Genomic DNA, 18,686 nt, shown 5'->3' with positions numbered 1-18,686 from the left:
GATCAGGTTCGTGATCATCTGAAGAACCTGAAAGTGTTCAAGTCCATGGGACCCGACGGGTTACACCCACGGGTGCTGAGAGAACTGGCAGATGAGGTTGCTAAACCCCTCTCTATTATATTTCAAAAGTCATGGCAATCTGGTGAAGTCCCCACAGACTGGAAAAGGGGAAACATTGCCCCCATCTTCAAAAAGGGTAAGAAGGAGGAACCAGGGAACTACAGGCCAGTCAGTCTCACCTCTGTGCCTGGAAAGATCATGGAACAGATCCTCCTGGAGTCACTACTCGCTCAAAAGAATAGTGAAGAGGTGATTGGGAACAGTCAGCATGGCTTTGCCAAGGGCAAATCCTGCCTGACCAACCTGGTGGCCTTCTATGAGCAGGTGACAAAATTAATAGATGAGGGGCGAGCAACTGATGTCGTTTACCTGGACCTGAGCAAAGCCTTTGACACTGTCCCACACCACATCCTGGTCTCCAAACTGGTGACACATGGGTTTGATTGGTGGACCACTAGATGGATAAGGAACTGGCTTGATGGCCGCACCCAAAGAGTGGCTGTCAATGGCTCCATGTCCCAGTGGAGGCCAGTGACAAGTGGAGTCCCTCAGGGATCAGTCCTGGGACCTATCTTATTCAACATCTTTGTGGGGGACATGGACAGTGGCATTGAGTGCACCCTCAGCAAGTTTGCTGATGACACCAAGCTGTGTGGTGCAGCAGACACGCTGGAGGGAAGGGAGGCCATCCAGAGGGACCTTGACAGGCTGGAGAGGTGGGCACAAGCCAACCTCATGAAGTTCAATAAGAGCAAGTGCAGGGTCCTGCATCTGGGTCGAGGCAATCCCAGGCACAAATACAGGCTGGGCAGTGACTGGCTGGAGGATAGCCCTGAGGAGAGAGACTTGGGGGTGCTGGTGGACAAAAAGCTCAACATGAGCTCTCAGTGTGCACTTGCAGCCCGCAAAGCCAATCAGATCCTGGGCTGCATCAGGAGAAGTGTGGCTAGCAGGTCGAGGGAGGTGATCCTCCCCCTCTACTCAGCCCTGGTGAGACCCCACCTGGAGTACTGTGTCCAGTTCTGGAGCCCCTATTACAAGAGGGATGTGGAGGTGCTGGAAGGTGTCCAGAGAAGGGCCACGAGGATGATCAGAGGGCTGGAGCACCTCTCCTATGAGGACAGACTGAAGGAGTTGGGGCTGTACAGTCTGCAGAAGAGAAGGCTCCGAGGTGACCTAATTGTCGCCTTCCAGTATCTGAAGGGGGCCTACAGGAAGGCAGGGGAAGGACTTCTCAGGATATCAGGTAGTGATAGGACTAAGGGGAATGGAGTGAAGCTGGAGGTGGGGAGATTCAGGCTGGATGTGAGGAGGAGGTTCTTCACCATGAGAGTGGTGAAACCCTGGAATGGGTTGTCCAGGGAGGTGGTCGAGGCCCCGTCCCTGGGGGTGTTTAAGAGCAGGCTGGATGAGGCTCTGTCCAGCCTGATCTAGTGTGGGGTGTCCCTGCCCATGGCAGGGGGGTTGGAACTAGATGATCCTTGTGGTCCCTTCCAACCCTGAATGAAACTATGAAACTATGAAACTTTCCAAACTAAACCATTCTATGAACCTATGAAACTATTTTGTGCATGCCATTTATGCAGCTGCTTCTTCTTGGCCTTTTTATGGTGGTTGTTGCTGTTTGTTTTGTGGTGAAGGGTTTTGTAAAGCTCAAAATACTGGAATGGAGGGAAACCAGCCTTTTTTAAATCTTTGGCTCCCTTTCGGTTTTTTAAGCTTCTTGTTGTGTTGATACTCATGAAATCTTATTCACTCTTCATGGCATTGTCTTGTTCCTAGGAATAACTTAACTGGTATCTAAACTCAGGACTACTGCTAAATGAGGGGTGAACGGAGTAAGTCTTGCTGGCTATGCACTTCCACCATTAAAATACTAAATTCAGACAGTAGGCTTCAGGAAAGCCTGAAAGGTTTTCAAATTATGTACTGCTAACATGTTAGTTTATTGAATTTTTTGGTCTCTGATGAGGAGAGGAAGGAGTGTATGAACAGAAGAACTAATCAGTGCTTGAAAGCATTCTCAAACGTTAGAGGAGTATGCTAATTTTCAGCTGTTAACCTCTTGGATGCAGCAAGCATGATTCAGAAGAACAAAGGCACCAGCAGTAATATATTCTGGCTGAAAATCCTGCTTCTTGGCTCTGTGGAATTGAACTGATTTGTACAGCGTGTGTAAAGCACTTCATACAGTTCAGACCTTAGGAAGACTGCACCTCATAGTATTGTATTTTGTCTGCATTACAGTTTCAGGGTGAACTGTGCTCTGCTTTGGCTGTACTTCAGGTTTTACTTTACCTTCATTTCTGCCCACGTTAACCTTAACTTAGTGATGGCTGCAGTCATGCCAGGTTTGATAAAACTCCAGTATTCAAAGTAGGTGCTGCAGAGAAAAGCCAAATAGCTTTTATGTAGCTGCTTTGAAAGCAGCCTTGCTATTAACATACACTTTTAGTCTGTGTTCTGGTGTAGCCAGTTATGTTCTTTATCAGACAGTTTAACAGCCCCATTGCCACTGTTGCAAAATGCCTTATTTTGCTCTATTTTGTGCTTAGAGGATTACATTTTTCACTATGCTGCTTTAATGGTATTGTCCTTGTGGATACACTGAAGCCACTTAATTCTCTTCTTTCCACTCCCTGGAAAACAAAACAACTTGTTGGATTTTGAAGATTTTTAATTTCCAAGCTTTGCTCTTTCAGTTCAGGAAGACCCATGCCAAGTAGAAGGGATCCCTGAGAAGCTCTCGGTGCCACTTGTGATCCCAGCTTTTCCACAAGCACAAGAAGAAAGCCGTCTTTTGTCTGGTTGCTTGCCCCTTATTGTCCTGTGATGACTTGCTGGAGTAGCTCATGACTACAATCCCCAATTAGTGTAATTCCTTCTTAGCAGGCTCTGCAAGCTGGTATTACTACTGCTGGCAGCTAGTTCAGCACGCAGCACTGCCTTTGCTTACTGCTTTGAGTAATCTTGCTGCGTTAGGTTTGCCTTTCATTCACTTCTTTGGTGGCCTGAAGTGCTGTGTTAACTTTCAAATGTCCCTGCTGGTTTTCAAGCTTTTACCAATAATGGGAGTGGCCCTTCAAATTATCTCTCTGCAGGCTTTTTGAAGTTTAGTTTATGCATATTTCAGTTGACATACCACCAACCTCAGGCGTTACTGATGTGTCAGTATTCCAGAAAAGAGAAGCACAAGGACCAAAACACCCCAACCAATCAACCAACGAAACTGGAACCCTCACAAAAACCTGAAAACAACCTGGGAAAACACAGGTTAAGTTTTTATTGCTTTTTAAAGTTAAGATCACCCATTGTTTTCAGAGTTTTAGTTTCAGGGTGTTTAACAATCTGTAAGAATAAACTACCAGTCTTTTCAGATAAAATGTTTTGGTGACATTAAATGTTATTCATTTAAAGGTAGAAAATTAATTGCACAGACTGACCCCAATTGGCAGTAGGTACTTACCTGAACAAGATGCATTTTAATACAATCAGGTATAAGATGGCATGTTCACAATAAAAGATTGTAGATCATAGTTACGGATTGGAGAATGTAAGCTAGTTGAGGGCAGCTGTTCCAGAAAAATAGGTTGGTTTGTGCTTGAGAGCAGTTTGAACCTGAGCACCTACTCATCTCTGAGGGGGCAAGAGGGTGAGTACAGTCTCCAGCTGAAGAAGCAAAGTGCTGTCACTTAGAAGGGTCATGACCTCAGACTGCACCATTTGTGTGCCTGTGCACACAAGCACAGACTAGAATAGAATAAACCAGGTTGGAAGAGACCTTCAAGATCATCACGTCCAATCTATCATCCAACACCACCTAATCAACTAACCCATGGCACCAAGCACCCTATCAAGTCTCCTCCTGAACATCTCCAATGATGGTGACTCCCACCTCCAGGGGCAGCCCATTCCAATGGGAAATCACTCTGTCTGTGTAGAGACTAATTCTAATGTCTGTTCAAAAGTTGTTGAAGAATGGTGAGAACTAGGGGGGAAATGGTTCTGTGAATGTCCATCTCTGAATGACATATGGTGAGAGATTGGATGAACTCAGTAGTTCATTGGTAAGAAAGTTGAAGATCAATTTGGACTTGTCTTCAAGTATGATAGGACAGAGATTTGGGGGTTTAGCCATTGTGTAATACAACAAAGAAGGATTGCAAACAAAATCCATCTAGTTCAACAGGAAGAATTCAGCCAGCAATACATTTTCACATTCTTCTAGTGAAGAGTAATTAGGAGTTGGCTCATTCTCCTGTTCCCTAATTCTGTTCTGTCTTACTTGTTTCCATCAAAATAGCAGAGCTCAAAAAAATACCTCATACTTCAAACACGAGCTATAGGGCCTGGTGCAGGAAGGAGTTGAGATTCTGTGCAATTTATTATGCTACTAAAGCAGTCTTTTGCAATCTTCTAGGAGGAGATGCTATCATTTTCCTTAAAACTTAGATAAGGGTTCACCAATTTATCAAAGAGTACATTGACTGGTGGTGCCTGAATTTGGTAGAGAACCCAGATTTATTTCCATCCCAAGTCATCTGCTCTTAATCCTTAGATCAAAGTTCTTTGATTTAAAAATAGTAACTAATAATTTGCAAGCACATTATCTGTCTCCTCTTTCACTGTTTTGATGCATGGTTTTAATACAGTTTCTTTTTGTTTACTGTCATCTCAAGCTGCCGTGCCTCTCATTAAGTGTTGCATCTTATTTAAGGCCTGAGCTGTCACTTCAATTGTCTGTAAAGCAGTAGGTGAAAGGAGAGCACATTGTAAATAACAATACCCAAGTAATGTAATACTGACTTAAGAGGCTTAAAGCAAGACACTGTTTGCCCTGAGGGCTGAAAAAGGTGAAAGACAGGTGGATACAATACCAGAAACTCCCCTTTATATATGTTTTAGCAAGCCCTGTAAAACATGGGTCTTTAACAAGGGATTTAATCTCTCCTCCCAGCTGCTAGCTGCAGTTTCCTTTGATGTTTTTCTTCTCCTTTCCTCTGTTGTTTTCTTTTTATTTATTCCATCACTTTTCTATAGCTCATACTCCTTCAGGCTGTGTCTGAATGCACCTTGCTGTGGGTAGAGAAGGCAGAGAAGAAAGCCATTTTTCCCGCCTCCCCTCAGGCTACTGCTTTGATTTTTCCCAAGTCGTTGGGAGGCAGTTCCTATCTGCCTACAGAAGGGTCAGTGATCTGTGTCATGTCTTTTCAGTCAGCACGTCTCAGCTGACTCCTCTTCTGTTTTGACTAGGGGAAGGATGAGCTTGTAAGCAGGTGGAGTGTGCAGCTGTGATCAAAGTGAGAAGCTGATCTGCAGGCTGGTAGTGTATCCCTGTTTTGTTTCCAGCCCTGTCAGTACCCAGCTTGGTCTTTTCCACCTGCCCCATAAACCTCAAGATAACAGAGGCAGAAAGAGAGAGAAAACACATTGGATGAGATAACTTAGGCTGTGGGCTACTGCACACCCTCCACTATTCTCTGGGGACTCCTTGGAAGAGATGGATGCTGTGGGCCAGCTGCATGACTCGGCTTGTGTGGTCTGCAGGTTTCTTTGTCCTGGTCAGGAAGCTGGATCTAGAGCCAGTTCAGTGGGAAGTGTTAGTATTATTATTAGTTACTGTTATTCAGAAGAGACATCATGCTCTGGAGCATCTGATACTAGGTGCCCTACAAACACTACAGGATTGGGGAGGAGAAGACTGGAGCAGGCAATTAAGTGAAAATCCGCTTTCCTGGCAGGAATTTGCAAGGTGCTGAGATTTGGTGTCTTTTTATGTTTAGATTGAGTTGAGAATGGACCCTGAGTGGGAAGGCTACAGGTGGTCTTTTCCCTTCAAGTGTTAAGGGTGTCAATCAAGTGATGGAGCAGTGTCAGAGTTAAAACTCCGATCAACCTCACTAGGACTTGTGTTGTTTGGTGGGGAACTGCTTGAGAGGGTACTGCAAAGGGCTACGAAGATGATGAGAGGACTAGAAAACCTTTCTCATGAAGAAAGGCTGAGGGGCTTGGGACTTTTGAGCCTAGAGAAGGCTGAAAGGGAATTTATTGCTGCTTATAAATACTTAAAGGGTGGGAGTCAGGAGGATGAGGCCTGGATTGTTTTCAGTGGTGCCCATTGAGAGGACAAGAGGTAATGGGTGCAAACTTGAACATAGGAAGTTCCATCTAAGCATGAGGAGGAACTTCTTTACTTTGAAGGTGGCAGAACACTGGTTGTTTGAAACCCACTTGGACTCCTAACACAGCTTTGAAAGTGCTATCTCCTGGATACCAGCAATGATGGTGATGACCAAGTTCTGGGTAATGGCTGTTAAGAAATTTGAGGGAGATGGAGCTAATGCAGCACAATTGGGGGTGCACAGCCAATACTTTCACATTCCAAAATCTGCTCCTTCCTCTGCATGTTTTGTGGCAAGCTATCCATTCATCTTTCATTGTTTGTATTTGTCATATGTAACTCAAAACTTGCCTTTGTTAGATGTTTAGACTGGCTGCAACTTACTGAAACTATTTTGGCAACACTGAGCTGCTTCTAAACTCAGTTGAAGTATATTTAAAACATCTAAATACTGCTCAGCTTCCTTTTATAGTCCAATATTAATTCTCAGTCTGTTTTCTCTTAGGAATATTTTCATAGTATCATCTCCATAAGTAAGCTGTCTGTGGTGTGTTTGTGTTCAACTTATCAAGAAGACCAAGTAATGGAAGTAAGATGTTCTATTGGAAAGCTTCACCCCTTCTTTTTTTTTTTCAGTATTTATACTGAAGTTCAGCTCATGCAGTATTTAGATTCACTATGCAAGCAGCTCTGTGGAATTTCAGAATAAATATGGAGGGAAAGTCAGTTGGAATATTCCTATTTATTAAATCACTTGAATGGAGATGGTGGTGCTGTGTTTTCTATTTGATTTATGGTTAACAAACTCTACTACTTGAAGCTAGGTAGAGAGAAGTTCGTGTTTACAAGATTGCAATTTGGATTGCAGTGTATCACTCTTTTAGTTTCAGAGTTCACCTAATGCCCTTTGAAAGCCAGAATTCCAAGATGAAAGCATTCTGTGTTCCCCTTAAACCCACTGGATTCTTCCACATCAGCCTTTGTTTTATGGTGCAGGACTGCTTTCTGTCACCTGAAGATAAGTGGTGGTGTTCTCTTGTCAAATGTAGTCTCTTTATGCTGGATTTCTGCTCTTCTCTCAGTTTGAAGTGATGACATCTTGCTTACATAGAGATCTATTTTCCAGGCTTCTTTTTGAACCCAGTGCTCCATTTTTTATGGTGTGCTTTTCCTTTATTTAAGATACAGTGAACTCTTTTCCAGTCTCCACTTTGTCTGATTGCCTGCATGGGAGGGAGGAAAAAATAGTTTCTTTAAACTTCCCACAAACCCAAGCCTTGTGCCCTGATCTCTTCACCACACCTCTAGCAAGCAAGAAGCAGCATATGCAGTAACTGGTTTTAGCACTGGTCAGCTGGTGCCTGCTGCACCCTCCTAGTAAGCAAATGCATGGTAGCTGTGTTCTGCTGGCCTTTCCTTCTGGGGTTCTTATTTGTACCTTGGCTTATTTTCATGAGATATGTAGGAATGTAAAGATCTTTTCAAAACTCTGGTTGGCCTTAAATTTAATCCAAGTTGCCTGATTCTTCCTAGAGTTAGTAGAATGGAAATAATTAGCAGTGAGTACAGACATGGGTAGTATAACTATGTAAACCTAAGTTATTTAGGCTAAAAATCAGAATCCAGCCTCCTGAGAAATGAAAAGAATGAATTCTTACCTGCAGTTGCATCAAATCCCTTGAATTGACTGAGCACTCTTTATTTTAGCAGCTGGCTTTTCATGAGGAAGCATGGAAATTAAGCAGTCTTCAGTGCTGTGTTGTGGAGATGGTTTATTTCTTTCCTGGGAAGACAGTGGTTAATCTGGTACTAAATCATCTGAACAAATGTTGCATTATTTCTCTCGTGTTTACCCTCGTCTGTCTGTCTTCTGCAGCAGATAATGGAGTGGATTAGTTAAAGTTTAGGTCAATTTTCACCTGAGCCCTGAAAAAAAAATGGCCCCATTTCTTCTTCACTAAGGTATTAAATCCAGCTTTGTTCTTGTATTCTCTTCCATACTCATTGATCAGAGCTAATGAGATTTTAATGGAGTTATTTATTGGTTCTGCCTCTTGCTATAAAAATGTATAATAAACTAAGCCCATGAAACTGTGGAATGGAGCTGTTTGTGTTTATCTCCCTGGTTGTTAATTGCACTACCTGTTCTGGGCTTCTCTCAGAACTCATAAGCAAAGTAGAGTTACAATGAGCTTGCCAGCTAATAAAGGCTGGGAAGTGATTCAGTAAATGCTGTATGTTCATCTTTCCTTTTAACTGATACAATAAGAGGTGCTATTTTTGAAAGGAGGTGTGGAAAAAAGGGTTTTAGACTTTCTTGTTCATTAAGAAGCTGTGGTATTTTCTGTGCATGGCACAAGCATAAAAGAATATTTCCTGTGCTTTGCTGGATGAGGGCCTTTTGCTTCCATGGAAGGGTTGCCCTGTGGTTCAGGTGCTGTGTGTATTTTCTTTTCCACTTCATGCCTTGAATTTCAGGGTAGTGTTGTTACGCTTTCTTAAGCTTTAGCCATGTTGCACTATAGGGAATAGTTGTGTTCCCAGAGCTGGATGAAATAAGATCTATGCATAGTTTCCCTAAGCTTGTGGGGAATTGGGGTAAAGGCATGTGTAAGGTACACTGCAATATAACCAGAGTAAATTTAGGTTTGCTGTCATAGAACCATAGAATGGTTTGGGTTGGAAGGGACCTCCAAAGGTCCTCTTGTCAACCCCCCCTGCCATGAGCAGCCACATCTTCCGCTAGATCAGGTTGCTCAGAGCCTTGTCAAGCCTGACCTTGAATAGCTTCAGGGATGGTGCCTCAACTGCTTCCCCAGGCAAACTGTTCCAGTGTTCCAGCACCCTCATGGTAAAGAACTTGATCCTAACATCCAGTCTAAATCTCCTCTTCTCTAATTTCAAAGTATTGCCCCTCATCCTATCACTACAGGCCTTTGTAAACAGTCCCTCTGCAGCCTTCTTGTAGGCCGCCTCCAAGTAATGGAAGGCTGTTATTAGCTCTTCTCAGAGCCTTCTCTTCTCCAGGCTGAATGACCCCAGTTCCCTCAGCCTGTCTTAATCTGCAGCAAATCAGTGTAGAGTAAGGCAAAGAGGTTGTCATGTTCTAGCATTTACCAAGACTATGGACTGACCTTCTGTTAAGAATTTCTTTCAGAACTTGGAGTATTTTTGCTCACCAGTTCTGAACTTGCTTTCTCAGAACTATTTCAGTGTGGCTGGAGGCCATTGACTAGTGTGGAACGTAAAGCATGCATTAGGAATAACCTTGAAAGTGAGATTAAAAATGGTGAAATATTGCACCTCGTATAAAGCACATGCTAAAAGTTGTAATTGAGTCTTGCTCTCTTATCTCCAGACTCTGACACTCATGTTCTTTTCTAATCCCTGACTTTAAAAGAGTAGCTCCAGCAAATGGATGATGTGTTTAGTGTGATGAGTTTATTATTATTGCAGCTACATGTCCATTTGTAAGGATTCTTTTCCTGAACTGGAGGATTTTTGTGTTATCTAATCTCATTGTTCAGCCATTTATCCTTTCTTGTGCATGTTGACTTTAGATGTTTCGATGTTAATGAGGTCTGCTTTTGCATTCAACACCACCATTGTTATCACTTCAATGTTTTACCACTCAGGGTGGATCAAGCTTAGGCCCTTTCATGTCTTGAATATTTTGTTAAAATCAAATTGTCTTTCAGTTCTGTATCATAAGTCTTAAATAATTATATTATGTTTTTTCTTCCTATCTGTCTGAAATTGTGTCAAGAGTGGTGGGATGTTTGACTTGTCTTTCTGAGGAAAGCATGCTACTGCTGGTCTAAAGCCCCGAAGTTGAAGTTATGTTACAGTAATTCAAGGGTATACCTCTCTCCCCCGGCTTATCCTTCCCTCCTGGGAGTCAGAATGTGTTTACAGGAACTTATTTATGGTGTTGCCTCACAGGATGTGCTCAATTATCAACTTCAGGAGACTTTCCCCAAAGACTACCAGCTTGGTTGCTCAGGCAGCTGTGCAGGACTAGATACAGAATTGACCAGGTTGGAAAAGATGGAAGCTGACACCTGGATTTTAGGAGACCAATTTGTTTTCTTCTTCAGTATATATAAGAATAATTGGATGCTTTGCCAGCGTTGTCATTCTTATAGGAGCTTACTTTCTTATCTTTGATACCATGTTTGGCTGTAACTTGTCGAGCCTTCTGCCTCAAGAGAGCTTAAGCAGTAGACTTACTGCCATAGGGATATTAATTTTCATCAAGATCATGACAGAGTTCCTGTGGGAAGTTAACGTTGGCATTATCAAGGGACTGAATGTTGAACAATGTCTCTTCGTACCCCTTTTGTCTGGGCAGATAAGGCTTAGACTGAGAGACAGTGATGGATGGAATCCAGCAAGAACCGCTCTGAGCAGGAGAAAATAAGATGATCTGAAGAGTCTGGAGAGCCTGACCTTCTTGCAGGTGCCCTTTTGTTCACCAGTCACAATCCATGCAGAAACTCCACTTGTGTCCTATTGCAGCCTGTCTTCAACCAGTCTCGTGGCAAGGCAGGAAACTTCCTTCTTCCTTATAGTTTAACTGACATCTTAGTGTCTTGCAGACACTGAATGTACACGTCCACTGTATCTGAACTACTGAGGCTCTGCTTTGGGAGTAATACCTGGTGATGTCTGAGATAATATTAACTCTAGAATTGTCTTAATACTTACAGTGCCTCTGGCTAAAAGAATAATTGTGGGAAATTGTAAGCAATGTTGCCAGGTATGTAATTTGGAACACATTTGAAGTGGTTCTACTCTTGGCTGGATTGCTTATCTTACCTGTTTTTATCTAAGAAAGAGAAAGAGTCTGTAAAGCTCTCTCCTAAGTCATGAGTTTTGCCAGGCCTTGCTGAGAAAGATGTTTTAAATATAGACTTGACACTCTGAGCTTGATTGTTTCTCATGCAGTAAATGCAGAAGTTTAAGGCAGCTGGGAATATCTGGTGATCCAGCAGGCAGAAAGCCTTTTGCTTCATGCAGCAGCTTTGCTGTTAGATGGGTCTGATGTGTCCAGAGCTCCAGCTGAGTGGAGATAAGTCAAGTAACTGCCCTTTTCTACGTATTTGTCAGCCCTGCTGAGTGGCACAGCATGATGCTGGTTTGTATTTGACTGCCTCTCAAGGAGCTGTAGGCCTATGAAGGACTGTCTGCTTGGAAGTGAGACAAGCCCAATTTCATCTTTGGGGGAACCTGGGACTCTGCAGAGGCACGTCTGCACTTGAAGTGTCTACTGCTCCTTTCAGACTTGTTTATCTTGCCTGTAAGGCTTACAGATAATTAACATAAGGTGTTTTACATTTAAAACAGGTCTTGTCAGCCCTGTGGAGCCAAGTTGGAGCACTCCTAGCTTGGAGGACTGATTTCCCATTGTAACACAGTGAATACACCCTAATCACATTCAAACAACATAATATAACAAGACTTCAGTTGATTCTAAGATTAGTTAGGTTTCAGCCTGGTTCCAAGACCAGTTAGATCACATTCAAGCACCTGGCTGCTAACCAAACCTGTTGTCAATGGTTTTGATATGCAGGTTCCCATGCTTTGTTGCTTTTGTGTTGTGCCTGGGCAAGGACAGCTCAGTCTGCCATGGCGGCACTGGTGCACTGCAGGCTGACTCTGATCGAGTCAGGGTAAACAATAGGAAAATTCTGTTGTGTTTTGCCATGTCTTACACCTGGCTTACACAGTGTACTTCAGAAAAGTGGCTGTTTGTATACTCTGTCAAATGCAAAACCAAACTTAAGAGGCTATAGAAATAATCCTTCTATTGCTTACAAAAGCAAGCTGGGGCTTGTGCCTGTACTAGCAAAGCCACTTTTCATTCCACAGTGAAATGTTACTGACTTCAGCTTGGAGAGGCTATGCTGCCAGTGTGACTGTTTGCTGCCATGTTTACAAGTGCTCTGCACAGTGTTTTACATACACAGTGCCCATGCCATGACTGATTATGCAGTGCCACCCATCATACAGAACGAGGAGCAGGATGCTGATTTTCATATTTCCACATTTTCTTTGTTTTGGGTTTTTTGACATAACTAAACTACTGAAGCAGAAGAATTGGATGTAAGGCAAGTACCAGGCAGATGGAAAGGCCTTGGCCCATTAACACTTTTTCTTTAAACCTTTTCCCATTGTTAGTGTTGTTTCTGACTGATGGACACTCTATACAAAAGCATAACTATTTTTTCCCAAATGCTCACATAAATAGAAGATTTTGTGCCTGGATGTATCCCATGAGTCCTCTATTTATTTTCTTACTTTCTGTGGCTAGGTTGACCTTTGTCTCCTTCCAGCTTACATGAAATCTGCCTTGGAAACAATCAAATCCCTAATGTCTGCCTTCTGTGAGACACCTTTCTAGTAGCTTCACATTCTGAAGATAACAGCTATCTTGATTCATCAGATCCTAGGGCCTTCTATTCCTTGGGACAGCAGGTAGAACCTGAGCCTGTAGAAGCATTAGTCTTTACCTGGACAGGTTGTGTCCTGCTTTTCTCCCACTCTAGCTTCTGCTTGTCCCTCAGCACTGCTGTTGGTCCCTCTCACCATCACTTCTCTTTATGCTGCCACAGTAAACCTCTAATGAGTTCTCTTTCCTGTTGCCATAATCCTCTTCTTTCTGTCCTTCTATTATCCATCTCCCTTTATTTGCTAAATCTCCTTTGATTCTTTGCTCTTTTCACCCCACTTTTACTCTTATAATCTGAGATCAGTAGAAAAAGATACTTATATTTTTTTCTTCCAGCACATGGAGAAGCTCTTCTGTGCCTAGCCAAGGATTACAGTAGTTCTGTCTTGAAATTTTCAATTCCAGACTACATGGACAAGCCCTGAGATGCCTCTGCTCTTATCTGTTCCTCAAAGCTATACATTAAACAAAACATGCATCTGATCAGTTTAACCTGTAATTAAACATTTTCCTTAAGCAACTGACATCTTGATAACTAATAATTATCATGTGTAGCACCTTTAAAGCCTATTATGCATGTTTATGTAAGAACACCATTACCATAATAATAAGATATCATTACCACAAATGTGCATAAGGAATGAGCATGTCTTAAAGTAATCATACAATTCCATTAATCATACTTGAAAAATTAAAATATTTGCTGTCTAATCTCCAAAACACTACTCAAAAGATTTGGGAAACAGCAGGACCTGTTTACTGCAAGACTTCTTAACACATAGCTTGTTTTGGGTGTCTCGTTTTTGCTGCCTGAATTGCGGCTAAGGAAATCCCCAGCTCAGAGCCCCACAGTTGAAAGCGTTTCCATGCTCTGTTTTATGCTGTTTGCCTTGAATGAGTGAGTTGGTTTTTTTTTAATCCAGTGAGTGCTGCCACCCATTCTTAAGGAGTGCATTTCACACCAGCCCTAAACTCAGTTCTCCTAGAAATTAGCTAATTGCCTTAAACAAGATGGACTGATAGCTAATTGTAATGTTATTAAGCCTCTTGCAAGGCAGGAGGGGCGAAAGAAATAAAGCTGTTGTTCAAGTGCTCTTTATTTCTTGTCATAGAAGACTGGAAAACCAGGAAGCAGTTTCCTGGTTTTATGTGCAAATTCACCAAGAGTGAGTTCTGAGTTTCTCATATTGAAATGTTGAGCTTTCTGAACTGTCCATTTGTTTTTCTGGAAGAAAATCGATGACCAGCATGAAAGTTAGTAAGAAACACGTAGCCTGCTAAGGAAGCTAAGCAACTGAAAAGGGACTTAGTCATGTGGTTTTCATCAATTATTAGAAGATTGCTGTTATGGTTGGCCTAACATGATCTGTAGGGGATTGGTGGTGCAGAGAGAAAGAAGGCTGTGCAGGTCTGTGTGAAGCGTGCACCCTGAAATATGCTGGTTGGTAGTTCATGAGCTGTGTCCTTGTGCACAGTGCTGCTCCGTGGGATCACTGCAGTGAGGCCAGTTGTAGAGGTTAGGGGAATAGGCAGAAATGTTGGCTCTTTGCAGACATTTCCTCATCCAGACAGAGTTAGTGCTGTTATTGGTAGAAGGGAAAAGCAGGCTGCTTTATTAATGTTTTGGTGTTTTTTTGGCTTTTCATGCAGTCCTTTCTAAGTAAGAAGTGTGTCCTCTCTCTGTGGTTCTATTGACATTTCTGAGTTAAAGGACTAAACGTGACCCAGTTTTATGAAATCACTTGTTGTCATTATTTTGTAGTGCATTTTGATCACTCAGAAGGAATTAACCCAAGGTTCTCAGACTGAGTGATTTTTGCAGTTCTACAGGTGTCCAGTACAGTGATGTTTGTAGCTGCCTTTTCATTCATTCTCTTTGAACTCATTGATAAAAATCTGCTTGTGTAAAGAGTCACCAAACACTTACTGCTTTAGTGAGGCCATTTTTATCTGTCCTCTGTAGGACCACATCTAATTTAGTAATATAACTTCTGTTGAGCCAAATGAGTGGATCACTGTGTGTTTTCTTCCTTAATACCTGGCATTAAGTAATCTGGAGATCAGTGAAGTATTTATCCATGCCAAAAGGTACATGATGCCACACATCTCCTTAATCATTCAGTTGTGACAGGTCTCTATATCCAATGTGTTAGCTGATTTATAAGGCAATAGTAAGAGAGGAGGAGAGGACTTTAAAGGAGTAATTTCAAGGACTGAGAGTATCTGCCAGGAAAAAATATGTATGAAAAATTAGAACAGCAGAAATAGGGAAAATCCCAAAAGTACGTCTAGGATGGGGAAACAGTGACAAGATTTGATAGAAGAGATGTGAGGACCACCAGGACTTTCACAATTGATTTTCTGCCTATAGTGGCAGTAGTAAAACAGGTGGGTGAGACTGAAGCAGCTGGAGCTGAAGATGTATCACCGGAGGAAATTGTTGTGTCTCCAGTTCTTTACTCATGGCTGTCAATGAAATTACAAGAAACTAGAAATAAAATGGGTATAAAGCAGGGTTCTTTGTCACAAGGCACATTTAGCTTTGGGAGCTGGTTGTGTTGTTGTGGACAGTCAGGCAGTAGGGCAGGAGGAAGGATTGGATCTTCATGTCATCAGCAGCTCTCACAGTGGAAGGGAGCACAGGCACATGTGTCTGTAGTTAGAAGTGAGGAAAGAGATGGTTTCAAAGGCAAACCAAAACACTTTCTGAAAGGGACATAAAGTGGTGTATGAGCAGGGGTATAAACCAGCCTCTCAGCAGTGTGCTCAGGAAGCAGATTTCTCTGCAAGGCAGTTACTCTATTACCACCTATCTGCAAGGCTTCATGAACCTTTCTATGCATCACTTCACTGCTGCTGCTTTCTCTTTAGCTACGGAGAAGACTTTCTTTGTTCCAAATTAAGTTAGCAACTTCTCAAACCCACCATAACTTTCCAAGAAAAGTTCAAGTTCTCAATGAAAAAAAATGAAAATAAATAAGAATGAATGAAGTAAGCAGCTCTTTACAACTGGGCACCCATGTTTATGTTACATCTGCTAGGACAATGTTGTCATTTAATTCCTAGCTTTAGATTTTAAAATCCTGAAGATACAAATTGTTCTCGGCTGCTTCACTTCTGGGGCACACTTACTACTTAGTTTTCTGGTCTGTGGGTTGAACTAAGGCAGTTCAGTGTGTTTTGTTCCTAGCTCAGCTTTTCAATGTAGCACACTGTCTGTGAAATGTGTAAGACTCTGCACTGGATTTCCCCTTCCTCCGCTTTTAAATACAATTCCTTTAGGAGGAAGAGGGGAAAAAAAATGGAGCGTCTGTGTTATACTGAGTAATTATGCCCCCTGGGAAATAGAATATAAAGATCTTTAAAATCATTCAACTGAGAGAACAAGCACTTTAACTTTTGCCTCGCAGGAGTCATGTATTACATTATCAGCTACTTGCTCCTGTGTCAGTGTGTCATGCCTTGCAGGTTAGCAGGTTTGGCAGAGGAAATGAAACCCAGTCAGTTACTGCAGGATTTATAGTAGACCTGCTGTTGCAGGAAGTGGTGAAAAGTTGATTGATAGTCTGAGGCAAAACTCTACAACAAGAAACAGGATGTATGTTTGTTATTTTAGACCCATTTTTCCCTCTGCCCCCCACCCCTCCATTTCAAGGCAATCTTTTACTTTTTGTTCTCTCTATAAAATCCATGATGCCCTTCTCTGCTGGAGCATGTGCTGACTTCAAAACACTTGAGGACATGGAAAGGGCTCTATCTAAGACTCAAAGCTGATGTCTCATGCCTGCTTCATTAGAGGTGTTTATCTGAATTGGTGTGGTATTTCTGTGGAATTACATTTCAGCTGAGTTAACAAGTGAAAGGTAAAAGGCATCTACAGGCAGAATATTGAACGTCATCTGTCATGGGTGCACCGAGCTAGCTGTGAAAGGAGAATTTATCACTGAGATGGATTTGATCAGCTATGTTCTATCGGTTCATCTGCATTTAACAAACATACCTGGAGGGGTGGGGGAGTAAAGCAGAAGGATTTTGCTGCCAATAATCCAGGAATTCAATGCCAAAGGCAGCAACCCTGAAAAGGTTTGTTCAAAAATCCACCTTCCCTGACTGTTCACTGCTGAAAACTCTGAACAGCAGTATCTTGTCTGAAGGTGTTATTGAAGACTCTCAGTGTGATGATGTTGAACTGTGGGAAAAGTTCCCCCAACTAATAGTGATTATGGGGGTTTGGGGATTTTTTTCCCTTGCAGTATCTACTTCTAAAGTCCTAACTGTAGAAGAATGTTGTTTGCAAGGCAATTATATAGTAGGAGTGTTTCAGATTTGTGTTCTTGTTATCAAATGGCAAAGTTCTGTTTGTAAGGTTAATCAACATATCTTGTTCTCTGTTAAAGGTCAAAAAAGTTGGCTGCACTCTCTGACTCCTTGCAGAAAGCCACACTTGCTAAGTCCCACATAGGATTTGAACTAGAAGAGCTGGAAGCAGCAGCAGTGCTGGTACAAGAGGAGGAGAATGTGTTAAAAGCTGCTGGCACAGTTTCTGAGCAACAGCTGCCTTCCTCTGAGTCGGAGACAAGTGACTCTGAAGAATCTAGCAGTACTTCATCATCTGAGACAGAAGGCTCTGATTCAGATGAGCAAGAGTCCTCAACCAGTGAAGATGGGAAAATAAATTCTTTACAAGGCACGCTTCAAGAGGAGAGGACAGCTCCACTTACTGACTGTAATGGATTAAGGCAGGGCACAAACACTTCGGCGACTGAAGTTAGTGATGAAAAATCAAGGGCTGCTTTGCCTTCTACATCTGTTCCTGGGAAATTGATAGAAGAATTAGGAAAGCAAATGCAGACTGCAATTAGACTTTCAGAACAGCCTGAAGGACTGGCTACTGCAAACTGCATTTTAAAGGAACAAGAAGAAAACTGTGTGTCTGAACCTGGCAGATGCTCAAAAGATAGTACCGAGAAGGGAAATTTCTTGGAGGTGTCTTCAAAGAGAAGCTCATTGCTTTTTCTCTGCGGCAGAGATGAAGACAAAGACTGAAGGACCACCTTAGAACATGATGTGACCCACTAGCAGCACAGCCCACTGCTTACAGTAAGCTGTTCCCAAGGCAGTCCTGAGCTGCAGAAAGGAGTTGATATTTTTCTTCTTTGTTGTGTGACAGTTTGAAGGACAAGACTGCTTTGAAAAGAACTGATACGACTGTGTGGTAGATGGCCACATAGTGAGACTTCTGTTTTCCTTCTCTGATTCAACAGTCTCAGATTTGCTCTCTACATGTAGGAATGTGCTATTTCAGTAAACTTCTAGAAACCTCTTTTATTAAGCTTATTTGGTACTAGAATGATGTCCTGATAAAATACAACTGAACTGAGGAGCAGCATCACTTCAGTTATCTTTAGCTGTTGGGTTTGTGGGAAAAATATCTTCATTATGTTTGTATCAACCTGTTTGGGACATTGCGGGTTTGGGGTTATTTGAAGTTATAGATAATAATTTGAAATAGGGTCTAAAGAGTGCTGAAAGATTATTTTTTAAATACATAAATATTTCCTAATTTTTATACAAAAGAAAGTAAATCTTCTCATCTGTGTGGGACGGAGGGCTCGGGGAGCCGGCGGGACGGAGGGCTCGGGGAGCCGGTGCCCGCGGGATGGAGGGGTGGGGTTGGGGAGTCTGCGCCGGCGGGACGGAGGGGTTGGGGAGCCGGCGGGACATAAGGGTTGAGGAGCCGGCGGGACGGAGGGGTTGGGGAGCCGGTGCCCGCGGGACGGAGGGGTGGGGTTGGGGAGTCTGCGCCGGCGGGACAGAGGGCTTGGGGAGCCGGCGGGACGGAAGGCTTGGGGAGCCGGCGGGACGGAAGGCTTGGGGAGCCGGCGGGACGGAGGGCTTGGGGAGCCGGAGCCCGCGGGACAGAGGGGTGGGGTTGGGGAGTCTGCGCCGGCGGGACGGAGGGCTTGGGGAGCCAGCGGGACGGAGGGCTTGGGGAGCTGGAGCCCGCGGGACGGAGGGGTGGGGTTGGGGAGTCTGCGCCTGCGGGACGGAGGG

General features: G+C 43.0%; 1 protein-coding gene across 3 annotated transcripts in view; it reads left to right on the top strand.

Annotated features, from left to right (window-relative positions):
* Window positions 1-18,259, top strand: part of SHQ1 (SHQ1, H/ACA ribonucleoprotein assembly factor) — a 61,231-nt gene extending 42,972 nt beyond the window's left edge. For all 3 annotated transcript variants that reach the window (XM_068154370.1, XM_068154372.1, XM_068154373.1), the window contains one exon: window positions 17,030-18,259. In XM_068154370.1, coding sequence (XP_068010471.1) covers window positions 17,030-17,678 — 649 coding nt within the window. In that variant the 3' untranslated portion in view covers window positions 17,679-18,259. The remainder of the gene's footprint in view (window positions 1-17,029) is intronic.
* The last annotated feature ends 427 nt before the right edge of the window (window positions 18,260-18,686 follow it).

The sequence above is a fragment of the Melanerpes formicivorus genome, unplaced genomic scaffold, assembly GCF_026170545.1.
Source record: "Melanerpes formicivorus ecotype bairdi unplaced genomic scaffold, bMelFor1.0.p_v2 SCAF_28, whole genome shotgun sequence".
In the NCBI taxonomy this organism is placed as follows: domain Eukaryota; kingdom Metazoa; phylum Chordata; class Aves; order Piciformes; family Picidae; genus Melanerpes; species Melanerpes formicivorus.
Note: the sequence above shows the minus strand (reverse complement) of the source record. Positions and strands in the feature narration are given on the sequence as shown.